Source organism: Protopterus annectens, chromosome 3.part0 (assembly GCF_019279795.1).
Source record: "Protopterus annectens isolate FY-2018-M chromosome 3.part0, PAN1.0, whole genome shotgun sequence".
NCBI lineage: Eukaryota > Metazoa > Chordata > Ceratodontiformes > Protopteridae > Protopterus > Protopterus annectens.
This window is the reverse complement of record NC_056731.1, coordinates 224812510-224838199: the sequence shown is the minus strand read 5'-3', so window position 1 is coordinate 224838199 and position 25690 is coordinate 224812510. Positions and strand designations below refer to the sequence as shown.

Sequence of the window (25690 nt, the reverse complement as noted above, 5' to 3'; positions counted from 1 at the left end):
GTTCCTATTATAAGTCAAAATGTCTTTTTTTTTTCTTCTGAAATTGTAAACAACTGTCAATGTGTATGTATATCTATATATATATATATATATATATATATATATATATATGTGTGTGTGTGTGTGTGTATTATATATATATATATATATATATATATATATATATATATATATATATATATATACACACACACACACACACACACACACACACACACACACACACACACACACACACACACACACACAAAACAATGTAATGTATTGTACTTTCTTGTATGTGGAGCTTTACTCCCCAGGCCTCCGTTGAAACGGGCCTATTAAACCCAGTCAGACCACCCTGGTAAACAAATGTCAAACAAATACATTTTCTATAATGCTTTGTGGCTCACATTTCTGGTATTTTTCAGCCACTTCAGTACTATAATGTTTGCACAATCCCCAATGCAACAGTCTTGCCACATTATTATGCTTTTCAGTATACAGTCCGTCTGTTATTAGTATATCACAACCAGCAACATGATGTGTGACTGTTTACAATTCTGTTTTACAAAACCTACATTTGTCTGTTTCACCCACATGTTCAATGGACTTTCTAAACCAACGTGTATGTAGTCCACTATCTTGGGTCACCAATATTAACCTTTTGTCTTTTGCTTTAAATTCACCTCTCCTTAACCATTCCTGTGTTTGATCCTGATCATCATGAGGCTGTTCCAAGAGTTTTCTATATTTGCAACTATATTTTTTGCATTTTCCACATTTCTTGCCTTCTCATGTAATTCTTCTCTGTATATTATTTCTTGTGTTTTGGCATATTCAGTTGCTGCCTGATTTTTATTTACTTCTGGTCTGGTTTCCATTTCTGCTTGACACCGATATACTTCTGCTAAACTAAGCAGAGTAGTCATCTTGGACTTATTCTTTCCATGTTTCAAAACTTTTACTACATTTCAGTCTTGTGAGGTTAACAAATATGCATGCAGTCCCACAAATGCAGATCTATACATGTAATCAGTTGCGAGGAGGCCCATACCTCTTTCAGAACGGGAAATATATATTCTTGGTATGCACTGATTTTTACACATCATTTGATAAGCATGAAGGATCCTTCTTGCTTTCCTGTCCAAATCTATCCAGCACCTTTTAGAGCCAGTCAGTCAGTCCAAAACTGTAAGTTAGGACAGGAAAAGCAAATCGGTTGATAGCCTGGACTTTGTTCCTAGATGTCAACTCTGTTTACAGTATTAATTTATGTCTTCTAAAATATTCCTCACTAAGTTTTATTCGCATTTGTTCTTGTTTTACTGTTGACTGTTCATCAATTCTCAAATATTTTTACACTCCCTCTTGCTCAAGTTCTTTTATATCACATTCCTGACCCAAACTGATGTTTTCTTGGTGCTGCAGCTTTCGTGGTTTAAAGGTTGCTTTTGCACATTTATCAAGACCAAATGACATTTTTATATCATCTGAAAAAGTTTTGAACATTTGCAGTTGTGCTTTCTGTTCCTCGTCTGATAAACTATACAGATTTATATCATCCACAAAAAGAAGATAAGAAGTCTTTACACTTTGCTGTTTTCTGGGAGTCACATTGTAGCCATGACCTATCGTCTTTATGGATCTTTTTTGGCCTATCAGTTTTTGTCATTTATGTAGATTGCTACTTAATTCTGCAACAGGGGTCATCCTCCCACTGGGCCTGGCCTAGTGCCATTGTAGGAATTTTCCATGTCTTTATGATTCTACACCGTCATTTTTTCCAGTCCTGGCGCCAGTGCACCTACCAGGATTGGGCACTTTTTATAGGATCTTGTGCACCCAGCTATCTTTTTTTATTTTTAACCTACTTCTGTTCATGATGTATGCTATATAAAATACAGTCTATACATCAGTGTTGTGGTGAGATCTGGTGAAAAACAGGGTCCACCTCATGAAGGTACTCACCAAGACATGAGGATGAATTCAATTCCAGCAATATTACTCTCCTTTGCTTGCTAACTTATCATCTCTGCATTTGGACCCCTCTACACCCATCTTTTGTAATGTCTAGCCAGGCTCTCTGGTTCAGGGATAGATGACCCCAGACTGCCTCCAGAGGTGGACAATTGGGTCTCTTTCAGGAGCACTGGTATGCTCTGTCAGAGAAAGTGTCCATAGATCCTTGATTCTATGAGCATCCTGTGCCACGAGTGGCATCTTCCATCAGAGTTCCCCCCTCTGCCCCTGGGGGAACTATCTACACCCGTATCATGGAAAGGACCTTGGGATTTTTTTAACCACATTTTTGACCACTTCTCTGACTCCTAGTGAAGGTTCTTTGAAGAGTCGAAAAATGTATGCCCACTGTAGACAGGGTCTTACCATCCTGCTCATAGCTGGATAATGTGCCTTTAATTTTGGGGCTAAACAACAAACTTCTGTCAAAGGGAGCATTGACGAAAAAGAACTTGAAGGGTTCCATGAAATTATATAGGCACATCCAGGCATGCCTCCTAATGGAAATGGTTGAACCTACTGCCCTTGAGATACCTTCAGCTGCATGTGAAATGAGCCTCATGGATGAATTTGAAATGGACTGTAGGGTAGCCAACTATGAGACAATAGAGTTATCTGCCTTAGAAGTAATGGTCTTGGAGAGGGATTTGGAAAGTTCTTTAATCAAATTCCTCTGAAGTCTAGTGAAGTGTGCCAAATAATTCAGCTACCTAAGTGCAAAAGTCACTGAAGCATATACATGCTTCCCAAATCTGTCCAACATCCTAGACTCCCTGTTAAGGGGTGAATAGAGGAACTCTGTTCTGTGAGTTGTTTTTTAGTGGCCACTGCTATGACCATGGCATTGACTGGTACTCTTTTACTCCAAAATTCATTACCTTTTGATGGTGCCAGGATCTGGTTGGGTTTCTTAGAGACTGGCTCAACAGAGTCGGGTTCCTTTCACGTCCATCTAGAGATCAAATCAATGAGCTCATCAGCAGTTGGAGTCACCCAGGAGGTAGATGGGCCACATGCAAAGGCTTCCAGGAATACAGATTCCTCTTGGGAAGGGTTATCAGTACACCAACCACCCCTTTGCTTAAGGATCTCTAGAATGTCTCCAAAGAAGACAATATCAGGTGGTGATCTTGGGGACTCTTGCCCCTCATGAAAATCGGTATCTTCTGTGGCCAACTTTTGAGGAGAGTCTAAGTGCCTCCTCTTGCACTTTCTCTTCCTAGGGATTTATTTGATGGGATGTTCCAGGGAAGTATCGAAAGATATGAGTATACCCTGGTGGGTAGTCTGGAGACTTTGGGCTGGCTGTCCCTGTGGAGTAGAATATTGTGACTCAAGACACAAAGACATGTGAGATTGTGAAGAAGGATGGGGGGGGGGGGGTTGTCCTTCCTCTAGAACAGAGAAAACTGTCTCCACTACCTCAGATGCAGAATTTCCCAGACAGAAGGAGGCCGATGGTGCTAAGAAGACATGCTTCCAGACCATCGGTACCATCTGACCCAAAGGCAGCCCACCTGAGGCAGAGGTTGGAGCCAAGCTGTCCAATGCTGAGGCTCAGAGGGGCAGAAACAGCTCTAACAATTTTGGAGTCGACTCCAACACCTTGGATCCAGAAATGACACTACAGCTCCAAACGTCATCTGACTCTGACACATTTTGAGACGGTTCACTCAGAGAAGATATCAGAGTGAAAGATATAAGGATCTTTGGCTCCAACACAGATAGTTCTGGAAATTTAGGATCCAAGAGCTCCAAAATCAAAGGTCAGATCATAGAATGAGCCAAAATAGATGCAGTAGTACAGGTCTCCAGACTGGATGGGGTAAGAGCCAGGAGAACTCCCATCTGAATTTGTGCCAATAGAAATCTCATCATTCTCTCCACATCTGCTTCTCTCAGACTGCTGGAAGAATGAGAAGAGGCAACTGAGGGGATCCTGGAATTATGTCGTCTCTCTAGGAAAGGTAATGGAAGATGGGAAGGAACAGGATCTAGAGATGATACATCTTGGGTCTGAGGAAGCTTCTTGCTTCAGTGTGTCAGATCCAAAGATGTAGATTGGATATCAGAAGCTGTAGAATCCAAGGGTTTAACCTTTGGATCTGAAGAAACTGGATCTGACTGTTTAAATACCTTGAGAGATGGTTCAACTGTAGGATCTGAGCTCGGAGTAGAGGATCCAGAAGGGTATGAGGGACACTTTTTGGTCTCCTTTGTCTCTATTTTCTTGGCGGTTTAGAGACTGAGAAAAGGTAGTTGGAAGCAACCCCTTCAAAATAATTGTATTTTTCCATTCTACTAAGTCCCATGGATTAAAGAATTTATATATGTCGCAAGACTCTTTTTAATGAGCTGGGCTTAAACAGTATATACAAGAATCATGTGCATCTGAAAAGGGTATTTTGCAGTGACAGGCCTTACACTTTTTACATCCTGAAGGTTTTTCAGCCATTCCAGTGAACAAAGGCAGCACTGATAACAGAAAGGAAAACATATATCTATATATATATATATATATATATATATATATATATATATATATATATATATATATATATATATATATATATATATACGTGTGTATGTGTAATATATATATATATATATATATATATATATATATATATATATACATATGTGTGTGTCTGTGTCTGTGTGTGTGTGTGTGTGTGTGTGTGTGTGTGTGTATATATATATATATATATATATATATATATATATATATATGCATATATATATATATATATATATATATATATATATATATATATATATATATATATATACACATATATATATATATATATATATAAGGGTATAGATTAGGTGAGAAAAAGGGATGAGAAAAATAAAAGAATACCAACAATGGTAATGCTAAAATACACCAAGTGTAGGAAAGATAAGGGTGGAATATATTATAGAATGTAACTAGAAAAGGAGAGATATAAATATAAATGTACTACTTTACCCACAAAACAACACTAAAGCTCGAGAGCTGACACAGACCACATCCGTACACCAAGGCAGCAAACAAAATCTGAGGTATAGTAGGGGAGTAGAATATTATTGGTAAGGGAGGAGCTTGAGAGTTTTCAGTATCCACGAGCTGTAAAAAAAGTGGCCAATTCGGATCCAAGGGTCAGATTGAAACCCACTTGTTGAGGAAAGAATGAAAACTGACATCAGCTCATACTCTATAAACTCTTAAATGCAATTCCACCGCCTGAAGTTCTACTTCATACATGATTTCCACTGGACCACTGGAGAAAGAACATTATATGACTTTTCATTTTACAAGAGAAACTACTGCTAGGAACGAATGTGTATAATTTGTCATAGCATCAGAACTAAAATTCATATATACTTCTGAAGGGAAAGGATGTCTTAGCTGACCAGCCATACTAGTATTTCCATTTCTGCTAACAGCTTGTTGTGTAGGCTGGACATTTGCTATTTATTTCTGGCTGAAGCAGAAAAGATGATGCATCAGCTCTGTTCTTCTTTCCTCCCCATCGGTAATTACAAAAGCAGAAGTCCAATAGGCTGAAGTGATGTGTTTCTATATTCAAGAAGTGCAAGATAATAGTCCTGGTTTGAGGTGGTAGAACATTATCTCAATGACATTCTTTACTGTTTGAGTAACTTTCTCAACTCTTCGCTACTTGACAGAGGACACCTTGAGAGAGTTGCAGTGTACTGAAACTACCTCTGTTATGAAACAGCTTGAAATTATTGACTTACAAACTGTGGACCACTGACTTCAATGAGTATAGCAGGAATACCATGTTAAGAAAAAAATGACTTCAATGTTAAGGCAGTTGGTGAAGAATTATATTTTAGCTTGATGACCGCAGTATACTTAGACTAGCAATCAACACATGACATGCTGACTGTCCTTGAAATAAAATAAATCAAAAGCAACTTTACTCCTTGGTTTGCTTGGAATTTTGTGAATTATCACTGCATCTCTGGAGTTGCTTTGTGACAAGTGTTACAGATTTGACAGTTTTTACCATTAACCTCCTTGGACAACCCTTAACTACATCACAATGACACATGACCTTTGATCACACTTAGCAATGTTCCAGTGTTTCATATATTCTGTTTAACATGAGATTATGGATCTGAGTTGACATATTCATTCTACTGGGCACAAATTTGTCTGTATGATGAAGAAATGCAGATAACTTATTTGCGGATGTAAATAGGTCAGTATTATGTTTTTAGTGGCCACTGATGCATTTATGGCTGCAGTGCAATTCCCATATTCCTGTACAATCTGAACTACATGAAAGTGTAAATCACTGCTGTGAACATGTGAACCATTGACTCTGTAACTATGCAAATCATTGTCTCATAGTTTCTTAATTTTAGGTTGTTGAACTGACATAATTTGAAATAATAAATTGCACTCCATATCTTAATCTGGGCAAGTGGTTTCATTTTATGATCAGAATTATTCAGTAATAAGATGCTGGAGTCAAAGGGAATTTCTTAAATCCATTTGTCTGAATGAAGACTTCAAAATTATGTTACATTAGGCCCTGATACGTAACTTATAATAAATATGCTATTAACGTTTGTCTTTTCAGTCCACAGACTTTTGCAGTGGTATAACTGTTCTTCTGTCACTGAAGGCATTATATACAGGGCTGATGTTGATAATCTGGTGATAAGGTATCATTAATAGGTTGTTTTATGTCATATGTGGGTCAGCTTAGGTATTGCAGACATTAGAGTCTCAAAAATAGTTACCATGACCACTTTTCCTACAATCTATTGTGTTACATACATCCACAGCTTTGGTAAGTTCAGGTCTCCTTCTCTTAATAGCCTGTACCTTGCTTGATCTTTTCTTATTCCATTGTTAATAAGTCATGCAGCTATTCATATGCAGTCTTTGGTTCCAGTCTTCATTTCAGTAACATAAGCATCAGTAGTTCCTGTAGCATCTTGTACCCTTGAAATGATGAATAAATGGTAAGCTCTTTCTGGGATCACAATAATGTCTGTCTTACTGATGCTGAAAACATTCCTGGTGGTTGCAGCAGGTGAATTTTTCCACTATGAATTATATTTCAGTACTTCCAGACACACAAATTCTTGAAAACATATACATCTGTTCATTTCTACAGACATATTTTCTCCACTTTGACATAATGTAACATTTGCATGTTTAAGCTCCTACGAGGTCTTTAATGATACTGCTTTCTACAAAGAATGTGCATTACATTATATGCCAACTCACTATAGCAAAATATCGCCACATTTAAAGATATATACTTTATATGCTACAACTGCTTTAGAACACTGAAGAGCAATGGCAGTGTGCCTGTCTTTTCCCACATCAATGGCCTAGTTTGTCAGAAATTCAGCAAACTTGATATTGACTGTGGAAGATGAGGGTACAACATGTATCTGTGTACTGTCTTTATTGTGGGTTGTTGAAACAGTGCAGTGGGAGCTGCTGGACTGATTATGATCCTGGCAAGATTGTCCTCTGGCAAGGGGAAAGAGTAGGAAAATGTTACTCATTGTTTAGAAAATGCAGAAGGAAATGGCAGTCTGCTGTATTTCAGAGTCATCATTAATATACTTGATCTGCACTGTATGGCCATTTCTACAGTGGAAAAAAAAACAGAAGATGATGTCTGAATGTAGCACATATGTCTATTTCATGTAGATATCTCTACAATGGGGGGGGGGGGGCATCACATGGCTAATTAGCATTGGCAGCTCCCCAGAATTCCTCATTATCATTTGCAGTAAGTCACAGAGGCAGCCCACCATGATGCTGCACCTCTTCTTCTACAGCAATGAGGTAGGGCTGCCTCTGAATCATAAATGGTTACTGTCAGTGGTAAAAAGGGTTTATCACCGGTGGTAACCTTTCTGATTGGGCTGTTAGCGTTTATTAACATAAATAAAAAGAGTCAGTGTGGTACAGATATCCCCAGTTCAGCAACTAGTGACATTTAATATGTATGCTCTCTTTATGATAGCAGGAAATGTAAATTGCTCAAGATCTGTTACAAACCACTGCTGTTTTGTTATTGTGTATAAGTCACCACTCAGGCGCTCTCTTTTGTTATGCATCAAGTTTACATGAACATTGTAGAAACAGCATACCTGTGCAGTTACCAAAGAATAGTACAGCCCTTTCTGCTGCATGAGTTCGGAGTGGGTTCCCTTTTCTTCTATGATACCATCTTCTACTACAACAATGACGTCTGCTGTCCTAATGGTTGAGAGACGATGAGCAATTACTATTGTAGTTCGGCCTTCACTAGCCTGCAGAAAGGAAAAATTTTATTAAATAGTCCATTAGTCAACACAGTCTTACAAACACTAGCATAATATGTCTGATCTTATTTGTTATAAGTTAATATTTCATGATCCTTTATTTCATACTGAAAAAAGTATGAAGCAATGCTCATGTCTAAAATTCAGTTATTCTATTTCTCCCTCTGTACTTAGAAATAAGTATTCAGAAAATGAATGCACATTTTTATTATTTTCTACATAAAAGATGGAGTTCTATACAGAGGTCTAATAACATCCATTTGAATTTTTGGAAGACAACACCTTACTGGCATCCTATTTTGTGTAGAAACCGGCAAAAAAAAAAAAAAAAAAAAAAGAAATACAGTACAGTTTTCATGTGTTGCACTTTCTGGTTTCCCCTGTAGAAAAAAGAAGTGATATACTCACCATAACGTTCCATCTGAATAGTTCTACTTCGTCTTTCTTCAACCTGTGGGTATCGGACCCGTAACGGATCCAAGTCAGCAACTTCACAAGCATCTGCTCTGAGCTCCAAGCTCCTCCCCTACCCATAATACACCACCACTACCTTCCAACCCTCAGATCGAGTTTGCTGCACCCTACACTAAACAACCCGATCCAAAACACCTTACACACACAAAATGCCAGCTATGAGCGCTGTCCATATGGTAAGGCCAGGGGGAAGGCGGAAGGGACGGTTGAAGACAAATGAAGTAGAACTACTCAGATGGAATGTTATGGTGAGTACATAACTTCTTTATCTGAAGTAGCTTACTTCATTTGATCTTCAACCTGTGGAACAGAGTCCCCAGCTACTAAACACCTAGGTGGCCCTCATGGAAGGATATTCCGGAGCACCGTGGAACCAAAGTATGCTCTCCTTCCAGAAATCAAATCCAATTTATAGTGAGAAATAAAGGTGTGAGATGAGGACCAAGTAGCCACAGAACAAATGTCATCTAATGATACTCTCAACCAAAAACCCGCAGAAGTAGCCATGGACATTGCTGAGTAAGCTCTAACCTGACCCGGAGGAGACCAACCTTTATTCCTGTAGATCTAAAGGATACATAGAGAATTCCACCTGGCAATGGTCACCTTGGAAATAGGTTTACCTAAAAAAGGTTTAGAAAAGGACACAAACAACTGGTCAAATTTACGAAAAGTTTTGGTCCTGTGCAAACAGAACCATAACTGTCAACGGACATCTAAAAAATGCAACTTGTATTCAATTTTGTTTGTAAAATTTGGAAAGAAAACAGGTAAATTGATAGTTTGATTGATATTAACCTCAGATGTTACTTTTGGAAGAAAAGAAGGATTGGTGCAAAGAGAAACCCTGTCCTTATGGAAAACCATGTATGGGACTTTGACATTCAACACCTGAAGTTCTGAAACCCTCCTAGCTGAAGTGATAGCCACTAGGAAGGCTAATGGTTCAAATGGAGGGGCAACCGACACTTATAGTACCATAGTAAGGTCCCATGGGGGGATGGGATCTTTGACCGGAGGATGTAAGAGGAAGGCACCTTTGATAAAGGCTTTGCACAATCTGGAAAAGGCCAAAGAAGCAGAGTTCTCACCAACGTGAAAATGAGAAATGGTGGCTAGCTGAACTTTGACCGTAGATGAGCTAGCCCCTTGTTGAAAAATATTTGCCAAAAAGTCAAGGATAGCCGGAATGGGAGCAGTGAAAGCATCTAAACTCCTTTGAGAGGCCCAAAAGGAAAAATGCTTCCATTTGCTGCGATACATCTTCCTGGTGAACGAATTATGAGCTGCCACCAGAATAGTACCACCAGTGGAAGTGGTAAGCACTAGATAGCCTATCTACCACAAGATCCAGGTACAGATTCTTAGTTTTAGCACTTGAATTTGCTTATTTGTGCTCAGCACTTGTTCAAAACTTGTTGTTAGCACTAAATAAGCTACAAATTACTAGAGCACTCAACCTTCCTCTTTACCTAGAGGAAAACAGTTTTTGTACTTACTTTCCTCACTTGCTTAGAGAAAAACAGCTCTTATACTCACTTTCCTCACTTGTCTAGTGGAAAGTAGTTTTTTATTCAGGCATGTCCAAGGGTCAGCTCCCAGTGTTCTCTCCTGTCTATCTGATGAATCTGGGCATCTTGGGGCAATGTAGAAATTGCCTCATGTACACAGACAACTATCTCCTCCTACCACCCAACACCACAACCTGTGAGAGATGCAGTTATCTAGTCAAACTAGAGGTAAAGCTCTCTCGAACCAAGACTGAACTTGACAGTCAAGAGGAGAAGGTAAACACTTGCACCACACCACACTCATCACATAGTCCCACTAAACCTACACCACCAAAATCAGAAACAGAAGCACAAAAACATTTGTGGAGGCTCTCAGTAATAATCTGCTCAAGCAACATAGACCTCCAAAGCAGAAACGCAAGCAATCTCCACCCCTAACACAACCAAAATGACACATAGCCCACAGACTCAGTGTGCCAATAAACCACAGCCCATAAGGCAAAACAACGTACCCAACACACTAGTCATAGGTGACTCTAGGTCAGGCACATTGATGTCCCACTCACCAGGCTAAACAAGGAAAAGTGTAAAATAAAGAAGTTGCAGTGTTCCACGACAGATTTACCTTTTATTAAACAAAAAGAAGTAAGCATTTTGGCGATCTACCCAGATCGCTTCTTCAGACTGTATTACAATGTCAGACTATCTAACCAAGCATTTTAAAGCTTTAACTATTAGCACATTGCGGTTAGTCACAATTACCTAATTAAAGGTATATAAATAATTAACAGAGAAATTCCTTTCAGTAAAAATTTTTAAAAACAACACTTCTTATTTAGCCATTAGCATTACATTGTATTAGGTTCTATCTTAATCTTGTACATATAAAAAACAAAATATATAATATTATACATAAGAATGTAAAAAACATATATATATATATATATATATATATATATATATATATATACACATATATATATATATATATATATATATATATATATATGTATATACATATACATATATATAAAAAAGTATATAACAATAGATACATATTTATGAACAATTAATGAGGCATGCCTATAAAGTGCATGTACATTCATATTGTTATAATAAACATCCTAGCAAAGTTTTGACCATCTTGACAGACAAAAATTAAATTATTTATTGTATACTTGAATTCATCTTGGAGAAATATAGACCTGGGGCAAGGGCAACATACTGCATAATGAAGCATGGATATATTTAAATAAATTCATACAAAGGCATCACCATCTGTTTAATGCTTCAGATGTCGAGCCTTTAGGAAGGGTTTAAGTGATACTGCATCATTTATACCTGGATGTTTATCAGCATTCAGTTTTATTATCCACTTTTGTTCAGATTCTTCCGTTCTATTTTTTTATGTCACCTCCTCTTAAGCCGTCCTTAACTACCTCAAGCACAAAAAATTTAAAGTTATGATCTTTACCTTCTTTTTGAATATGTTTGGCTAGAGCATTAGTTTCTTTACCTGCAGCAAAGTCTCTAGTATGTTCTAAAATTCGTTCTTTTAACATCCTGTTTGTTTTACCTATATAATATGCTTTACATATCTGACAAAAACTGAAGTATACTATGTTATTAGTTCTACAATCTGCATACATATTTGCTTCTATTCTGAATTTATTGACTGGATGAAAAAAAAGTAGTACAAGAAAAAATGTATCTGCATGCTGTACATTTTCTACAGGGATAAGTACCTTTCCTCTGTGATGTAACTTCATGCATGATATTATGTGATTTATAACACAGCTGCCTTTTTAAAGACTTTTTGTTAATGAAGGAAAAGTGTGGTACTGACTTTATCACTGTTTCCAAATCCTTGGATGCAGTTAGAATATTCCAATTCTTTTTAAAAACATCACAGAACACATTTATATCGCTGGTAAAAGTACTAGGAAAACACAATCTCATAACATTGTGTTGTCTGTCCTTTGTCTCTTGGTTTGCTATTCCCTCTGAGAAATAAGGACGACCTTTCCTTCCTCTTTCATCCAGTGCTTCATTGACACATAGATCTATTTCAGATTTAGAATAGCCTCTGCTGATAAACTCGTCCTTCAGTGTTTCAGTTGCTTGCATAAGTTCACTGTCACTGTTATGTATTCGCATGTTCCTAATCATCTGTCCTTTTAGGACATTTCGGCTAACATGTCTGGGATGCGTACTACCTTTATGCAGTAAACAAGTTTTCCTTGTCTGTTTCCTATATAGACTAGTTTTCAATTCCTTTAACCCAGATTTTTGAACCATAACATCCAGGAATTCAATTTGATCATAAGAATATTTATAAGTAAATTTCAAAAAAGTTGTTGTAGTATGCAGATAATCTATAAAGTCCTTCAATTCAGTTTCTGACTTCACCCATAAAATAAAAAGGTCATCCATGAACCGTACATACCATACATACCATACATACCATAACACGTTTGCTATACTCATGTCCTTGCAATAAACATGTGTTTTCCCATTGCACCAGAGCTAGACTGGTGTAGCTATTGGCACAAGCAATAAACAAGGAAAAGGTTACTGTCAGTTGCCTGTCGGGTGCCAGGATCCACCACATAAACCACACACTCGGGTCACTCCACAACAAGTACAAATATGACTCTGTCATTGTCCATGTTGGTGTGAATGACCTGCGACGTAACTCCCTAGACTACATGAAAAGAGATGTGGAAGAGCTCTCCGATCTTGTAGCCCAGACAGGTATGACCCTAGCCCTGAGTAGCATCCTGCCATCACCCAGAATGATACTGCAGTACAAAGACAAAATGAGTGACTTGGCTAAGCTTCTGGTGTCATTCTAATGGGATCCAGTATTTGTCTGCCTGGGGCGACATGGTCAACAGACCACGATGCTTTGTCAGAGATGCCCGCACCTATCGCCCCTGGGATTCTGGATACTGGCTAAGGGTCTTGCCTCCCCTATAGTGCCTTCTTTAAGCAAGGTTGAAATGACAAATTCACCACTGTAACAGGAACATGCAAGTAAAAACTGACGGTAATGCTACTCAATGCTAGAAGTCTAAATCTCAAAATGTACTCACTCGAGGCACTCCTGAAAATGGAGAACATCAGTATCTGTGCAGTGACTGAGACCTGGTTCAAGGCTATAGAGAGCACCCCTGTATTACCAGGCTATAACTCATACCACACTTTTCGGACATCTAACCTGGACCAGAACACCAAAGGTGGAGTTGTGTCCATATTCATTAAGGATATCCACACCTCCAGGCTAGTTGCGCAGCATAATGCATCCGAGGTTATCCAAGTGCAACTAACTCTGGGCAAAACTGCAATCTAAATTGTAGCTTGCTACAGATCCCCCACCATGCCCAGGATTCCCACTCCTCTTTTCTTGATTATACAGGAAAATATTAGGGTTCAACCAAACACTCTAATAATGGGTGATTTCAACTACTCCACCATTAACTGGGAAAACTACTCATATACTAACTCCTTCGCTCAACTGTTTCCAAATCATTCGTAGTTGAAATCACCCTTCATAGTCTCAAAGCAGCCTCAACGTTTTCTGGAATTCATAAATTCCAATGCCCTGGATCAACTTATCCACACCCGCACCAGGTGTTCCACACCTGAAGTCAACTCTTCGTTGGTCATATCCGACCATAAGCTAAACACCCAAGATATCTGCATCCCGCCCCCACCTACCATTAAGGAAACCACTGTAAAAAATTTCTCCAAAGCCAACCTCATGCTTCTTAAGACAGAAGTGGCGAACTTCATGACACCCATGCAGATGGAAAATGCAGTTACGACTGCTGAATACTACACAAATACACTATATAAGCACTTATATGAGTGCATGGATCATGCTATCCCAAACAGAACCAAGACACTATCCTCCAAAAAAAGGAAGCCAATCTGGTGGTCCCCTGTCATAAACAAACTCTACAACAGAAGGAAGAAACTGTTGCAAAATAGAGTAAAATCCCATGAGTGGAGGAGCTCCTTGTCAGCCTCAGTAAGAACCTGAGATCCCTTATAAGATCCTCCAAGAGCCACTGATTCTAAGGGTAACCACAAAGTATTCTATGGCTATGTCAAGATTCTCAATGGCAACACCCAGATCTGCTCTGAGTTACAGCACAACGACACAAAAATTACAGAACCAACTGATATTGCCAACATCCTGGCAGATAGGTTCAGTGCTAACTTTACCCCCCTCTCACCCCCTAAAGGGCCCATATCTATACAGGAAGAATGCAGAGTCCCTGTAATCACATCTATGCAGGTAAAAGCTGCACTCTCTAAAACCAAAAACACAGCATCCACGGGACTGGATAACATCCCAGGCTGCATTTTACATGAACTTCAGGATGAACTGGCTCCCCACCTAAGCACCATGTTCAATCATAGTCTCATATCAGGCTCTGTGCCCACTGAATGGCGCACAACAACAGTTATCCCACTACACAAAGGGGGAACCACCACTGATCCTGGGAACTATCGCCCTATTAGCCTGACGAGCCTGGTCTGCAAGGCCATGGAACGTATCATCATGGAACTCATAAACAAAGACATTGGTAACCTCCAAACTCTGGATCCCACCCACTTCGGGTTTGTGAAAGTCAGATCATGCCTTCTGAACCTGATTGACTTCTTTGCGGCAGTCACCAAAGCCGTAGACGAGGGGAAGGTGGTTTGCACAGCCTATCTTGACCTAGCCAAGGCTTTTGACACCATCCCCCATTCTGGAATTCTAGATAAACTCACTAAACTAGGTATAAATCCCTACATCACAAGATGGGTTGCCAACTTGCTCACTGACAGAACCCACACTGTAAATGTTGCAGACTCCAAATCTGACTTCAAACCAGTGACAAGTGGAGTATCACAGGGTTCAGTCCTGGGACCTCTCCTGTTTGCTATCTACTTCTTTAAAGTACTGGTTAACACAGAAGGCCTCTGGCTAATGAAGTTCACAGATGACTGCAAACTAGGAGCCACAGTCGAGTCCCAAAATGATGTGGACATCCTACAGAAGGGCCTCAGTGAGACAGATGCCTGGTGTCAGAGGCATGGCCTCAAGCTCAATGCCAAAAAGTGCATTGTCATCCCCTTTGGTAAAACTCTGTACCCATGAACTACCACATAAACAGCAGTCTACTTAATGCCAAATGTGTGATAAGAGACCTTGGGACCCAGGTGGACAGTAGTCTCTCCTTTGATAATCACATCGCCACAGTAGTCAGGAAATCCTTCTATGTGGCACACCTCATCGAAAAAGGGTTCTCATCCAGGAAAAAAGAGGTCATTGTTCCCCTCTACTCTGCACTCATTAGACCCATTATAAAGTACAATGCCCCTTTTGGAATGTACCTCACAAGACATCTGCAACAGCAGGAAAGGTCACAGAAGTACCTCACAAAGAGGAATACTGGCCTCAAACAGATGTCCTACACTGACCATCTCAAAAAACTCCAGCTTTACTCTGCAGCATATTGCCTACTCCGAGGAGATCTCTGCCTAACATATAAAGCTATGTTAAATAAAGAGCTGTTGGACATGCTACACCTAAAGAATTCCCAGCCTTTCCAAGCTACATGCTCTAGGGCCCTAAACCTTGCCACCACAATAAACAGGACATGCTGAAGGGATAGATTCCTGTCCCAGAGACTTCCTATCCTCTGGAACAAGCTACCCATCTATGTCAAGCAAAGTTCCTCATTAGCACTCTTCAAGAAAAATTTTATAAGTGGATGGGAAATAGGAAATACACCATGGGATCACTTACTACAGTAACCTTCTCCTTATTTAGCCTGGTGAGTGGGATATCAGTGTGCTGACTATAGAGTCACCTATGACTAGTGTGTTGGATATGTTGTTTTGCCTTATTGGCTATGGTTGATTGGCACACTGAGTCGGTGGGCTATGTGTCATTTGGGTTGTGTTGGGGGGTGGAGGTTGCTTGCGTTTCTGCTTTGGAGGTCTCTGTTGCTTCAGCAGATTATTATTGAAAGCCTTTGCAAATTTTTTTCTGTTTCTATGTGTGGATTTTGGTGGTGTAGATTTAGTGAGACTATGTGATGAGTGTGATGTGGTGCAAGTGTTTACCTTCTTCTCCTGAGTGTCAAGTTCAGTCTTGATTGGAGACAGCTTTACCTCCAGTTTGGCTAGATAAGTACATCTCTCACAGGTTGTAGTGTTGGGTGGTAGGAGGAGAGGGTTGTCTGTGTAGATGAGGCAATTTCTACATTGCCCCAAGATGCCCAGATTCATCAGATAGACAGGAGAGAATACTGGGAGCTGACCCTTGGACATGCCTGAATAAAAAAACAATTTTCCTCTAGATATGTGAGGAAAGTGAGTACAAGAGCTGTTTTTCTCTAAGTAAGTGAGGAAAGTAAGTAGCAAAACTGTTTTCCTCTAGGTAATGAGGAAGGTTGAGTGCTGTAGTAATTAATAGGTTATTTAGTGCTTACAAGTTCTGAACAAGTGCTGATCACGAATAAGTAAATTCAAGTGCTAAAACTAAGAATCTGTATCTGGACTAAACTAGTTACAGGAAAGGGGGGAAACAAGTGCAAATGCAGGCTTTTAAATCAAGCTTGGAGCTTGGAGCAGATGCCTGTGAAGTTGCTGGCTCGGATCCATTACAGATTCGATACCCACAGGTTGAAGATCAAATTAAGTAAACTACTTCAGATCATACCTTACGTTTTTTAGTGTTTTAGAGCTTTAAAAAAGAAGACAGGAATAAATTCCCTCTTTCCCCATTCTGAGAACAAGTCAAACCAAACAAATAGTATAATCATTCCCTCCAGTACAGCTCTTTTGATTGTGTACCTTTAACTCCTAGTGGGCGTGGCTTGAGTCTTTAAAAAATAAAGTTATCACCTTACAATTCTAACAAATACTCATTGACATAGGTCAAATATCAATACAATTGTGTTTGCCATCATGTATGATTCAAGATAAAATATTCTGATACCTCGTATAGGGCATGGTTTTGGAATTATTAATGCAAATATGAACAAGCAATATTTGACGCCTAGAGGAGCAGTAGGCGGTAACTGCAGATGCACCTGGAGGCGTCACTCGGCTGTAATGAGATAAGGTACAGTATTAGTCAGGCCAATTTTTAATAGTAACTACGAGGCAACCAGATAATACATTTACCCGGCATCTACCAATCCCCATGGGTGTCAATTAACTGAGAGTTTACTGTATCATTCCCCAGAACAACAGTGCATTATAAGGAACATCAGATTATGCTCTGAAATCAAGAAAAAGACATTGAAGATTATGATCAGGTCTCCCATTACAAGTAAGCTGTCATATGTTCAAGACATTGGTGTCAAGAAATTCAACTCAAAAGTGGAGACAGAAGTAAATCTGAGTGGTGAATCTTCAAAATCATAACAAGACTATATAGCAACTGACATAATTGGAGAGACACGATTATAATTCTTTGAAGTACATGGAGAGTTGGCTGCTCCAATGTGATCCTAAGTTTTATTGATCTGAAAGCCATAAAACACTTTATTCTGCCATGCAGACAGTGGCCATCAGCCCTGTTGAATAAATGTTTTTAAAAGCTGTTAAAATTTTTACTTTGCCACTTTTTTCTGAGACAACAAAGTGCTTTACAGTTTTTAAACCTGTTTTACCTTCTTGATGCTGTTCTGTGGTGACCAACAATGGCAACTGATAATGCTCTATCTTGAGACTAAAGGTAGACAGCAGTGAGGAATGCTTATCAATGTTGCCTTTTCCCTGTATTTGATGTGTGATGCTCCATGTACTATGATAGAGCCTTTTTCAGCACAGTCTGGCTACAGGACATTCCAATATAGTAGATATAATTACAGCAAATTCCAGTTCTAAGTGTATCACTGTTGCTCTTGTCAGTGTCAGAAATCTTAATAACAAACTGCCTGATCTTAAGCCTCTCCTGTGATCTGAACATATCAATGTCTGTCATACGTGAGACTGTTTCACTGAAAAAGCAGCACTCCCTCCCTATTTAGCACTTATGTATTCAGACCTGATGGAAACTGCAGGGACATTCCCACATTTGTTAAAAACCTTATCACCTCTAAGCAGATACTCCAAGATACAGGAAATGAACTCAATGAACTCCAACCTACCCAAAAACAAAACAAATTATCAATGCATACTTTATATATGATGTCTTTTATGTGCACACATGACCCCGAGAATTTCCTAAATGTACTCTCTGAAATACTCATAATATAGCAATGACCCACGCTTGGGTGTGGGTAATGCTGGATTTACCCACGGTTGGTGTGGTTTGGTCATGAGGGCGAAGTCCGAGTGGCCAAACAAAGATAACCGTGGGTAAATCCAGCATTACCCACACCCAGAAGTGGGTTATTGCTATTATACAATGACATTATTTAAGAAAAAAAAATTACTTTTCTTAAATAATGGCATTGGATAATGCCTCCTTGCTGCCCTTCCGCAGCTGTCTGGTATTCTGCGGCAGTTCTGATGTACTGCGTATGCGTATGCTTACACAGTACATCAGAGCTGTGGGCAAAAGCAATGGAGAAAGCAAGATTTCCGTTGCTTTTTACAAACTGTCTCACTATGTTAAAGGAGTTTAACATAGCGAGACAGCTTTAAAAAAAGCAACGGAGAACCTCTGTTGCTTTTTTTAAAGCTGTCTCGCTATGTTAAACCCATTTAACATAGTGAGACAGTTCTGAAAAAAGCAACGGAGAAAGCAAGATCACCGTTGCTTTTTACAAAGTGTCTCGCTATGTTAAACTCCTTTAACATAGCGAGACACCTTTAAAAAATGCAACGGAGATAGGAAGATCTCTGTTACTTTTTTTAAAGCTGTCTCACTATATTAAACTTGTTTAACATAGCGAGATAGTGTATAAAAAGCAACGGAGATGTTGTGTTCTCCATTGCTGTAAAAAGAGTTATACTAATAAAAAAGTCCGGGCTACCGGACCTTTTCCATTACTATAACTCTGATTTACAACGTGCATGCTGACCAATCAGCGTGCACGTTTTGGAATATTAATGGGGAAGTCGTTGTATAATGGAAAATAATCTATCCCACTAGATAGTAAAACATTCTAGACCTTGTCCTTAACAACACAGTCCCCACTTCTACCATTCCTACAGTATCTCCAGCTCAGGTTAAAAATAATGACAAAATAGTAGCCTTTTCCCTTAAATCTCAATCACACTTCCCTCAATGATCAAATCTGAATTTAAAGACTTCAGATAAATGAACTTGCTCAAACTTTATGCTTAACTCTCAAAATTTACTTGCAGTATCACCAGTCCTCATGCAGCCTTGGCTGCTCCTTATTCAACAGAGTTGTACTCCCACCTGGAAAAAAGTATTATTTGCCAGGCCCTACCAGAACCAAATATAATTAGAAATTCAAAAACAAACCACTCTAGTGGTCCAACAGTATAAGTAATCTCTACAACAAAAGAAAACAATTCTAAAGTCCTGTAACAAATCTAAATCCAGCTCAAAAGGATTAGCAAAGAGCTAAAGGGTACCACCATGAAGCAGGCCAGGAAGGTCAACATCAAACACAAATTCAAACTAGTATCTGAAGTCAAGGATAATTACAAATCCTCCTTTAATTACAACAGAAAATTAAGAAACTGCACCTAGCAGTGATGTCAACTATTTCAAAATTGCATTATCCACTCTGACCCAAAAGACATAGTGAATATACCTGTAGATAAGCTTAACATCAACTTCAATCCTGAAACAGTCATTGAAATTGCACAAATCCCTGAATCCCTTGTATTCTCTAAAATCATAAAGTAACATGTCATAACCATACTCTCAAAAACTAGAAACACTACCTCCATAGGTCCAGACAATGTACCTGGATACCTACTGAACTTGCTTAGGTTAAGCATGGCCACAGGGTTTATACCTGAAAGTACAAAGAACTACTGCTCTGATGCCCTTCCATAAGTGGGGCCTGTCAACTGAATTAGTCTAATCTGCAAGGCCATGGAATGAATCATATCTTACTTTATCAAATGTGATATCAACAATCTCCTAAACCTAGACCCACAGCAATTTAGCTTAGTCAATGGAAGGTCGTCATGTCTAGTTAATTTAGTAAACTTCTTTGAAAAGGTCACAGAGACAATGGATAGTGGTTACTCAGTCCATATATCCTATCTGGATCTAGCCAATGCATTTGAGACCATCTCTCATACTGGCATTTTTACTAAAGTAAGACATATAAATTCAGACCTTTATGAGAAAAGGTGGATATTAAACTGGCTGAAAGACAGAACCGCATAGTTAAAACAGCAGGTGCCTCCTCAGTAAGCAAAAAAGTAACTAGTGGTGTCCTGCAGGACTGAATGGATTAGACCTCTCCTTCTTGGCCTAAACTTCTCTGATCTCCAAACATTAAACCTAGACCTATGTTAAATGAAGCATTCTGATGATTGCAAATTAGGTGTTATTGTCCAGTCACCCCTTCATATGGTACCACTACAGCAAGAATGAATCCTTACAAACCAATGGTGTACTGAAAAGGACTAAAATTAAATACAAAAAAGTGCAGTACTGTCAAGCTTGGTAAAAAAAACTCTCATCTTCAACTTATGATATAACCAGTACCCCACTCCAATCTAAACAATTCCCTTTCATTTGACCACCACGTAACACCAGTAGTTATAAATCTAAAGGTACTTCATCAAGGCTGAAGAACATGATCATCTCTCTGCACTCTGCTCTAATTAGACAAATTATAGAGTACAGAACCCTTTGGTATATATCTCAACAAACAAATCACACAACTATAAAGGCCACAGCAATTCCTAAGTAAATGGAATACTTGTCTAAACAGCACTGGCTCTCAGTTCAGGTGTGAAGCCTTACTTCTTTACTCAGTCTCTTACAGACTCTTATGTGGAGCGCTATTTCTGGTATTTTGTGCCATAGGAAACCAACCCTCCTTGATCTCTTACATCTCTGCAAGAAAAAAAGCTCCACAAATGCTAGAACTAAGGAACTGAATCACCACCAGCAAATAAAATGTGCTGGAGAGACAGATTTATTAACCAACATTTACATTACCTCTGGAATAAATTGCCCTTACGTATTAAACACTGCACCTGAGCTACTCCATGTTCAAAGCACCATAGACAAAATCCAGTACTACTTCCTTGCAAGCTATAGGTCCCCCTGTATGACCCAGGAAACCCATACCATGTATTTAAACTTATTGAAAACATTCACCATCCAACCCAATACCATATTCATGGATGACTTTAATTACCCCACTATTACCCCACTATTAACTGGAAATCCTATACAACACCAAATGAACATAGACAGAGATTCCTGGATTTTGTAAACACAAATTCCTGGGACCATATTGTCAATACACCAACCAGGGATGCAGTCATACTGGATCTGGTCCTCATTAATACAGGACAGTGCTGCACATCCCTTAATGTAATATTTTCTCTGGTAAGATCAGACCTCAAAATGGTCTCATTTGAAGTGAAAATAAAACCTGGACCCCCCCAGCTAACCCTAGAATAATCAGGAACTTCTCTAAGGCTAACTTCCTGCTATTAAGTGATAATCTGGCAAAATTTCAAGCCCCTATAAACCGCGAGAACACTGCTGGCTATGCAAAACTGTTCACAGAAACCTTATACAAGCATGTTAATAGTTACATAGAGAAAATGTACCCACCAGGAAGAAGTACAGAACTAACTCAAAAAACAAGCCACCCAGTGGAAGCACAAAATCAGTAAGCTGTATAATAGAAGGAAGAAAATCACGGCAAAAATTAGGAGGTACAGCACCCAGCAGGATAAAAGCACTCTCATCAAACTAAAACTACTCAGAGGACAAATAAAGTCTACCAAAGTCAATTTTTTAAGGTAAATTTGCCCTCCCGGCCCAACAACAACCAAAAGGCATTCTTTAGCTACATCCATAACCTCAAAAGCAATACACAATTGTGTGCAGAGCTCATTGTAAATGGAGCCACCTATACTGAGCCAGAAGACATAACAAATCTACTGGCCGACAAATTCAGCTCTAGCTTTACGCCACTCTCCCCCTCAACCTCCCCCTCAGGAAATACAACCTTCCCTCAGGAAATATAACTCCCCCTGCTACCATTAGGGAACAGGTATTTAATGCTCTCTGTAAGGCCAAAAGCACTGCATCAATGGGCCAAGACAATATCCCAGGATGCCGTCTAAATACCATGAAACATGACCTATCAGGCCCTCTGGAAATGCTATTTAACTATAGCCTCCAGACAGGCTTTGTGCCTCATAAATAGAGAATAGCAACAGTCATCCCTCTGCACAAAGGTGGGATATCTACAGACCCTGGAAACTACAAGATCCATAAGTCTAACTAGCCTTATATGCAAAGCCACGGAAGGAATTACCATAGAAATGATCAATAATGATATAGTAAACCTCCAGACACTGGAACCTACCCAGTTTGGTTTCATCAAGGGCAGATCATGCCTACTCAAATTGGTGGACTTCTTTGAGAAGATCACCAAAACAATGGATGAGGGCAAAATGATTCACACTGCCAACCTTGACTTGGCCAAAAGCATTTGACACAATACCCAACTCTGGCATTGTTGACAAACTCAAGAGGTTATGTACAAATGCATTTGCCACTCTGTGGATAGACAACTGGCTCACAGACAGGACACAGAAAGTTAAAATTGGGGAGTCCACCTCTACAAAGAGGCCAGTCACAAATGGTGTCCCTCAAGATATCAGTTCTTGGATCACTCCTTTTGGCATTTGCTTCTCTGAAGTTAAGGCCAATGTTAGTGGTCTTTAGCTGACTAAATTTGCAGATAATTACAAATTAGGAGCTGTCATTGAATCCCACACCAACATAAATGTTTTCCAGGAAGGGCTGTCACAGGCAAACAACTGGTGTCAGAGCCATGGACTAAAACTAAATGCCAAGAAATGCATAATAGTATTGTTTGGGAAGTCATCCACCCCTGGGAACTATCATATTGACAACACACCCATTAGAGTTGGTTCAGCAGTTAGGGACTTAGGGACACACACAGACAGTAATCTAGCCCTTGACCATCATGTGTCTACAGTACTGAGGAAATCATTCTATGCTGCATAACTTATAAACAAAGGTATGGCATCTAGGTTCAAGGAAGTCATTGTTCTACTGTATTCAGAATTCTTCAGAGTACAATGCCTCCTTTGATATGTACCTAATCAGGCATATCTAACAAATGGGACATCAAAAGAGGTTCCTCAGTAAAAGAATACAGGGTATAAGTAAAATGTCCTATGTAGACTACCTCAAGGCCCTATCCCTGTATTTTGTGTCCCACAGGCTGCTGAGGGGATATCTATGCCTGGCATAACAAGACATTGTCAGACCCCACTCTGATGGACCTCCTGTATATCAACAAAACAAACAGCACCAGAATTACCCATTTTAAAGACTTAAACCTTGCCTGTGATATAAATAGGACCTGCTGGATAGACAGGTATGTATCCCAGAGAACACCCCTTCTCTGGAACAGGCTCCTCATCCATGTGAAGCAGAGTTCCTCTCTAACCCAATTCAGGTGTAACTTGGACGACTGGATGGGGAACAGAAAATTCATCCCTGGCTTGGCACCTATGTCTGTAACGGACACAGGCAACCAGTAAATGTTTCATCTCCCAGGCCCCTGATTGTAAATATTTTATCTCCCAAGCCCATACTTACACTTATCAAGGGTACCAGCACTTGTCAGAGATTGGGGATGAATGGCTAGACTTAAAAAGGCCCTTGGGTCGTTAGCCTAGTAAACACCTATGAACCTAGGAACCTTGACAACTGGGCAGCCATCCATAAATTCATCCCTGGAATGATTTGCTTTGTCTGTCTAAAAGCAGGAGGTACATGATAAGGGCAGGTATTGGCAAATTACAAATGGTCTCATTGCTTACTTGCCTTATACTACCCAAGATGCTGTCATTCTACTCTTAGGTACAAACACTATTATTGCCCTCTCTAAGGCTGTATAAAATGGGATACCATTTTTTAACAGAAAAATCAACAGACAAAATACACAGTTTTTTTCATTAAAACAGCTACAGCTTTTTCACAGTGTTGTCTTGACTACAGAGGTGATTAGAACAAGGTGCAAGGGACTGTTAAGTGAAATCTTCATAGCGGATTTGGGACACACAGCATCCCTCTAAAAAACATGTTCAGTGTTACACCAACACAATAAAAACATTTTAATGAAAAACTGCAACTTTGGTCAAAAAATTGTTTTCATTAAAATAACATAAATCCTCTAAATCAGTACATACTAATTCTCACATACATCCTGAACAGTAATAGGCACAAGGAATACATTTAATTAGCTACAAAAAGAAGATTCTGAAATCACTGAAGGTTACACTAGCAAGATGCAGTATGTTAAGCAAGATTAGATCATGCAAGCTAGGAATGTCAGTATCTACGTTTGATTTTGAAGCCATATTCAGGCTATAAATCTGTGAACCTTTGACCTAAAAGGTTGTTTCAGAGTTATGAAAAACAACTTTAGTTCAACTAGCAGAAATACCTGCTCCATAATAAAAATGTGAATTGATATTTGCATACTCTCATTTGCACTTCTGTAAGTCAACCTGAGAAGACATAAGATAACCATTCAATCCTAGAGTGGGCATACCTGGTGATGACAGAATGTAGCTTTAATGACCACGGAGAAAATGTGTCAATATTAATACCACACTCACTGGCATAAGCCACCCCAAAATACCCAGGCCCCATTATATGACAAATGAAATAGCTACTGCAACTTACTTCATCTAAGGGTCCCAGAAAATACAGGACTTGAGAGGACTGTATCATTTCAATGGGGGTCTATGTCATATAATTGAAGGTTAAACTCCACGAAAATCCATTCGCCGAGCCAACAACAGTGAACATTCATGTAACTGAACATTCACATCAGTGAAATACTAAAACAGGGAATGCAATTAGTTGACCAACATTGCAACCATTACACACATATTGCAGTATGTAAAATGCACCAAGGTGGGGGGCACCCACACACACACACACATATATATATATATATATATATATATATATATATATATATACCAACTCTAAGATCACACGACGGTGGGGAAAAGGGAAGATTTCCTGATACGGGCCAACTATTTCCATTCCCTCTTTAAGACATTTGCTAATGTGAACAGTTGCTTAAGTGAACATTCACTCTTGTCAATTCAACAAATGGAGGTTCGCAGAGATGAACATTTGGTTATATGAAACAAAGCCATTTCAGGAAGTCTCAGAGTCACAGCATTTATTACTGCACTCAAAATAT

At 39.2% G+C, this 25690-nt stretch overlaps 1 protein-coding gene across 1 annotated transcript in view; it reads right to left on the bottom strand.

Annotated features, from left to right (window-relative positions):
• LOC122796810 (ATP-dependent translocase ABCB1-like) overlaps positions 1-25690 on the bottom strand; it is a 1504949-nt gene that overhangs the window by 867013 nt on the left and 612246 nt on the right. Inside the window, exon 14 of the mRNA XM_044065546.1 lies at positions 8134-8295. Within this exon, the coding sequence (XP_043921481.1) occupies positions 8134-8295 (162 nt within the window). The remainder of the gene's footprint in view (positions 1-8133; positions 8296-25690) is intronic.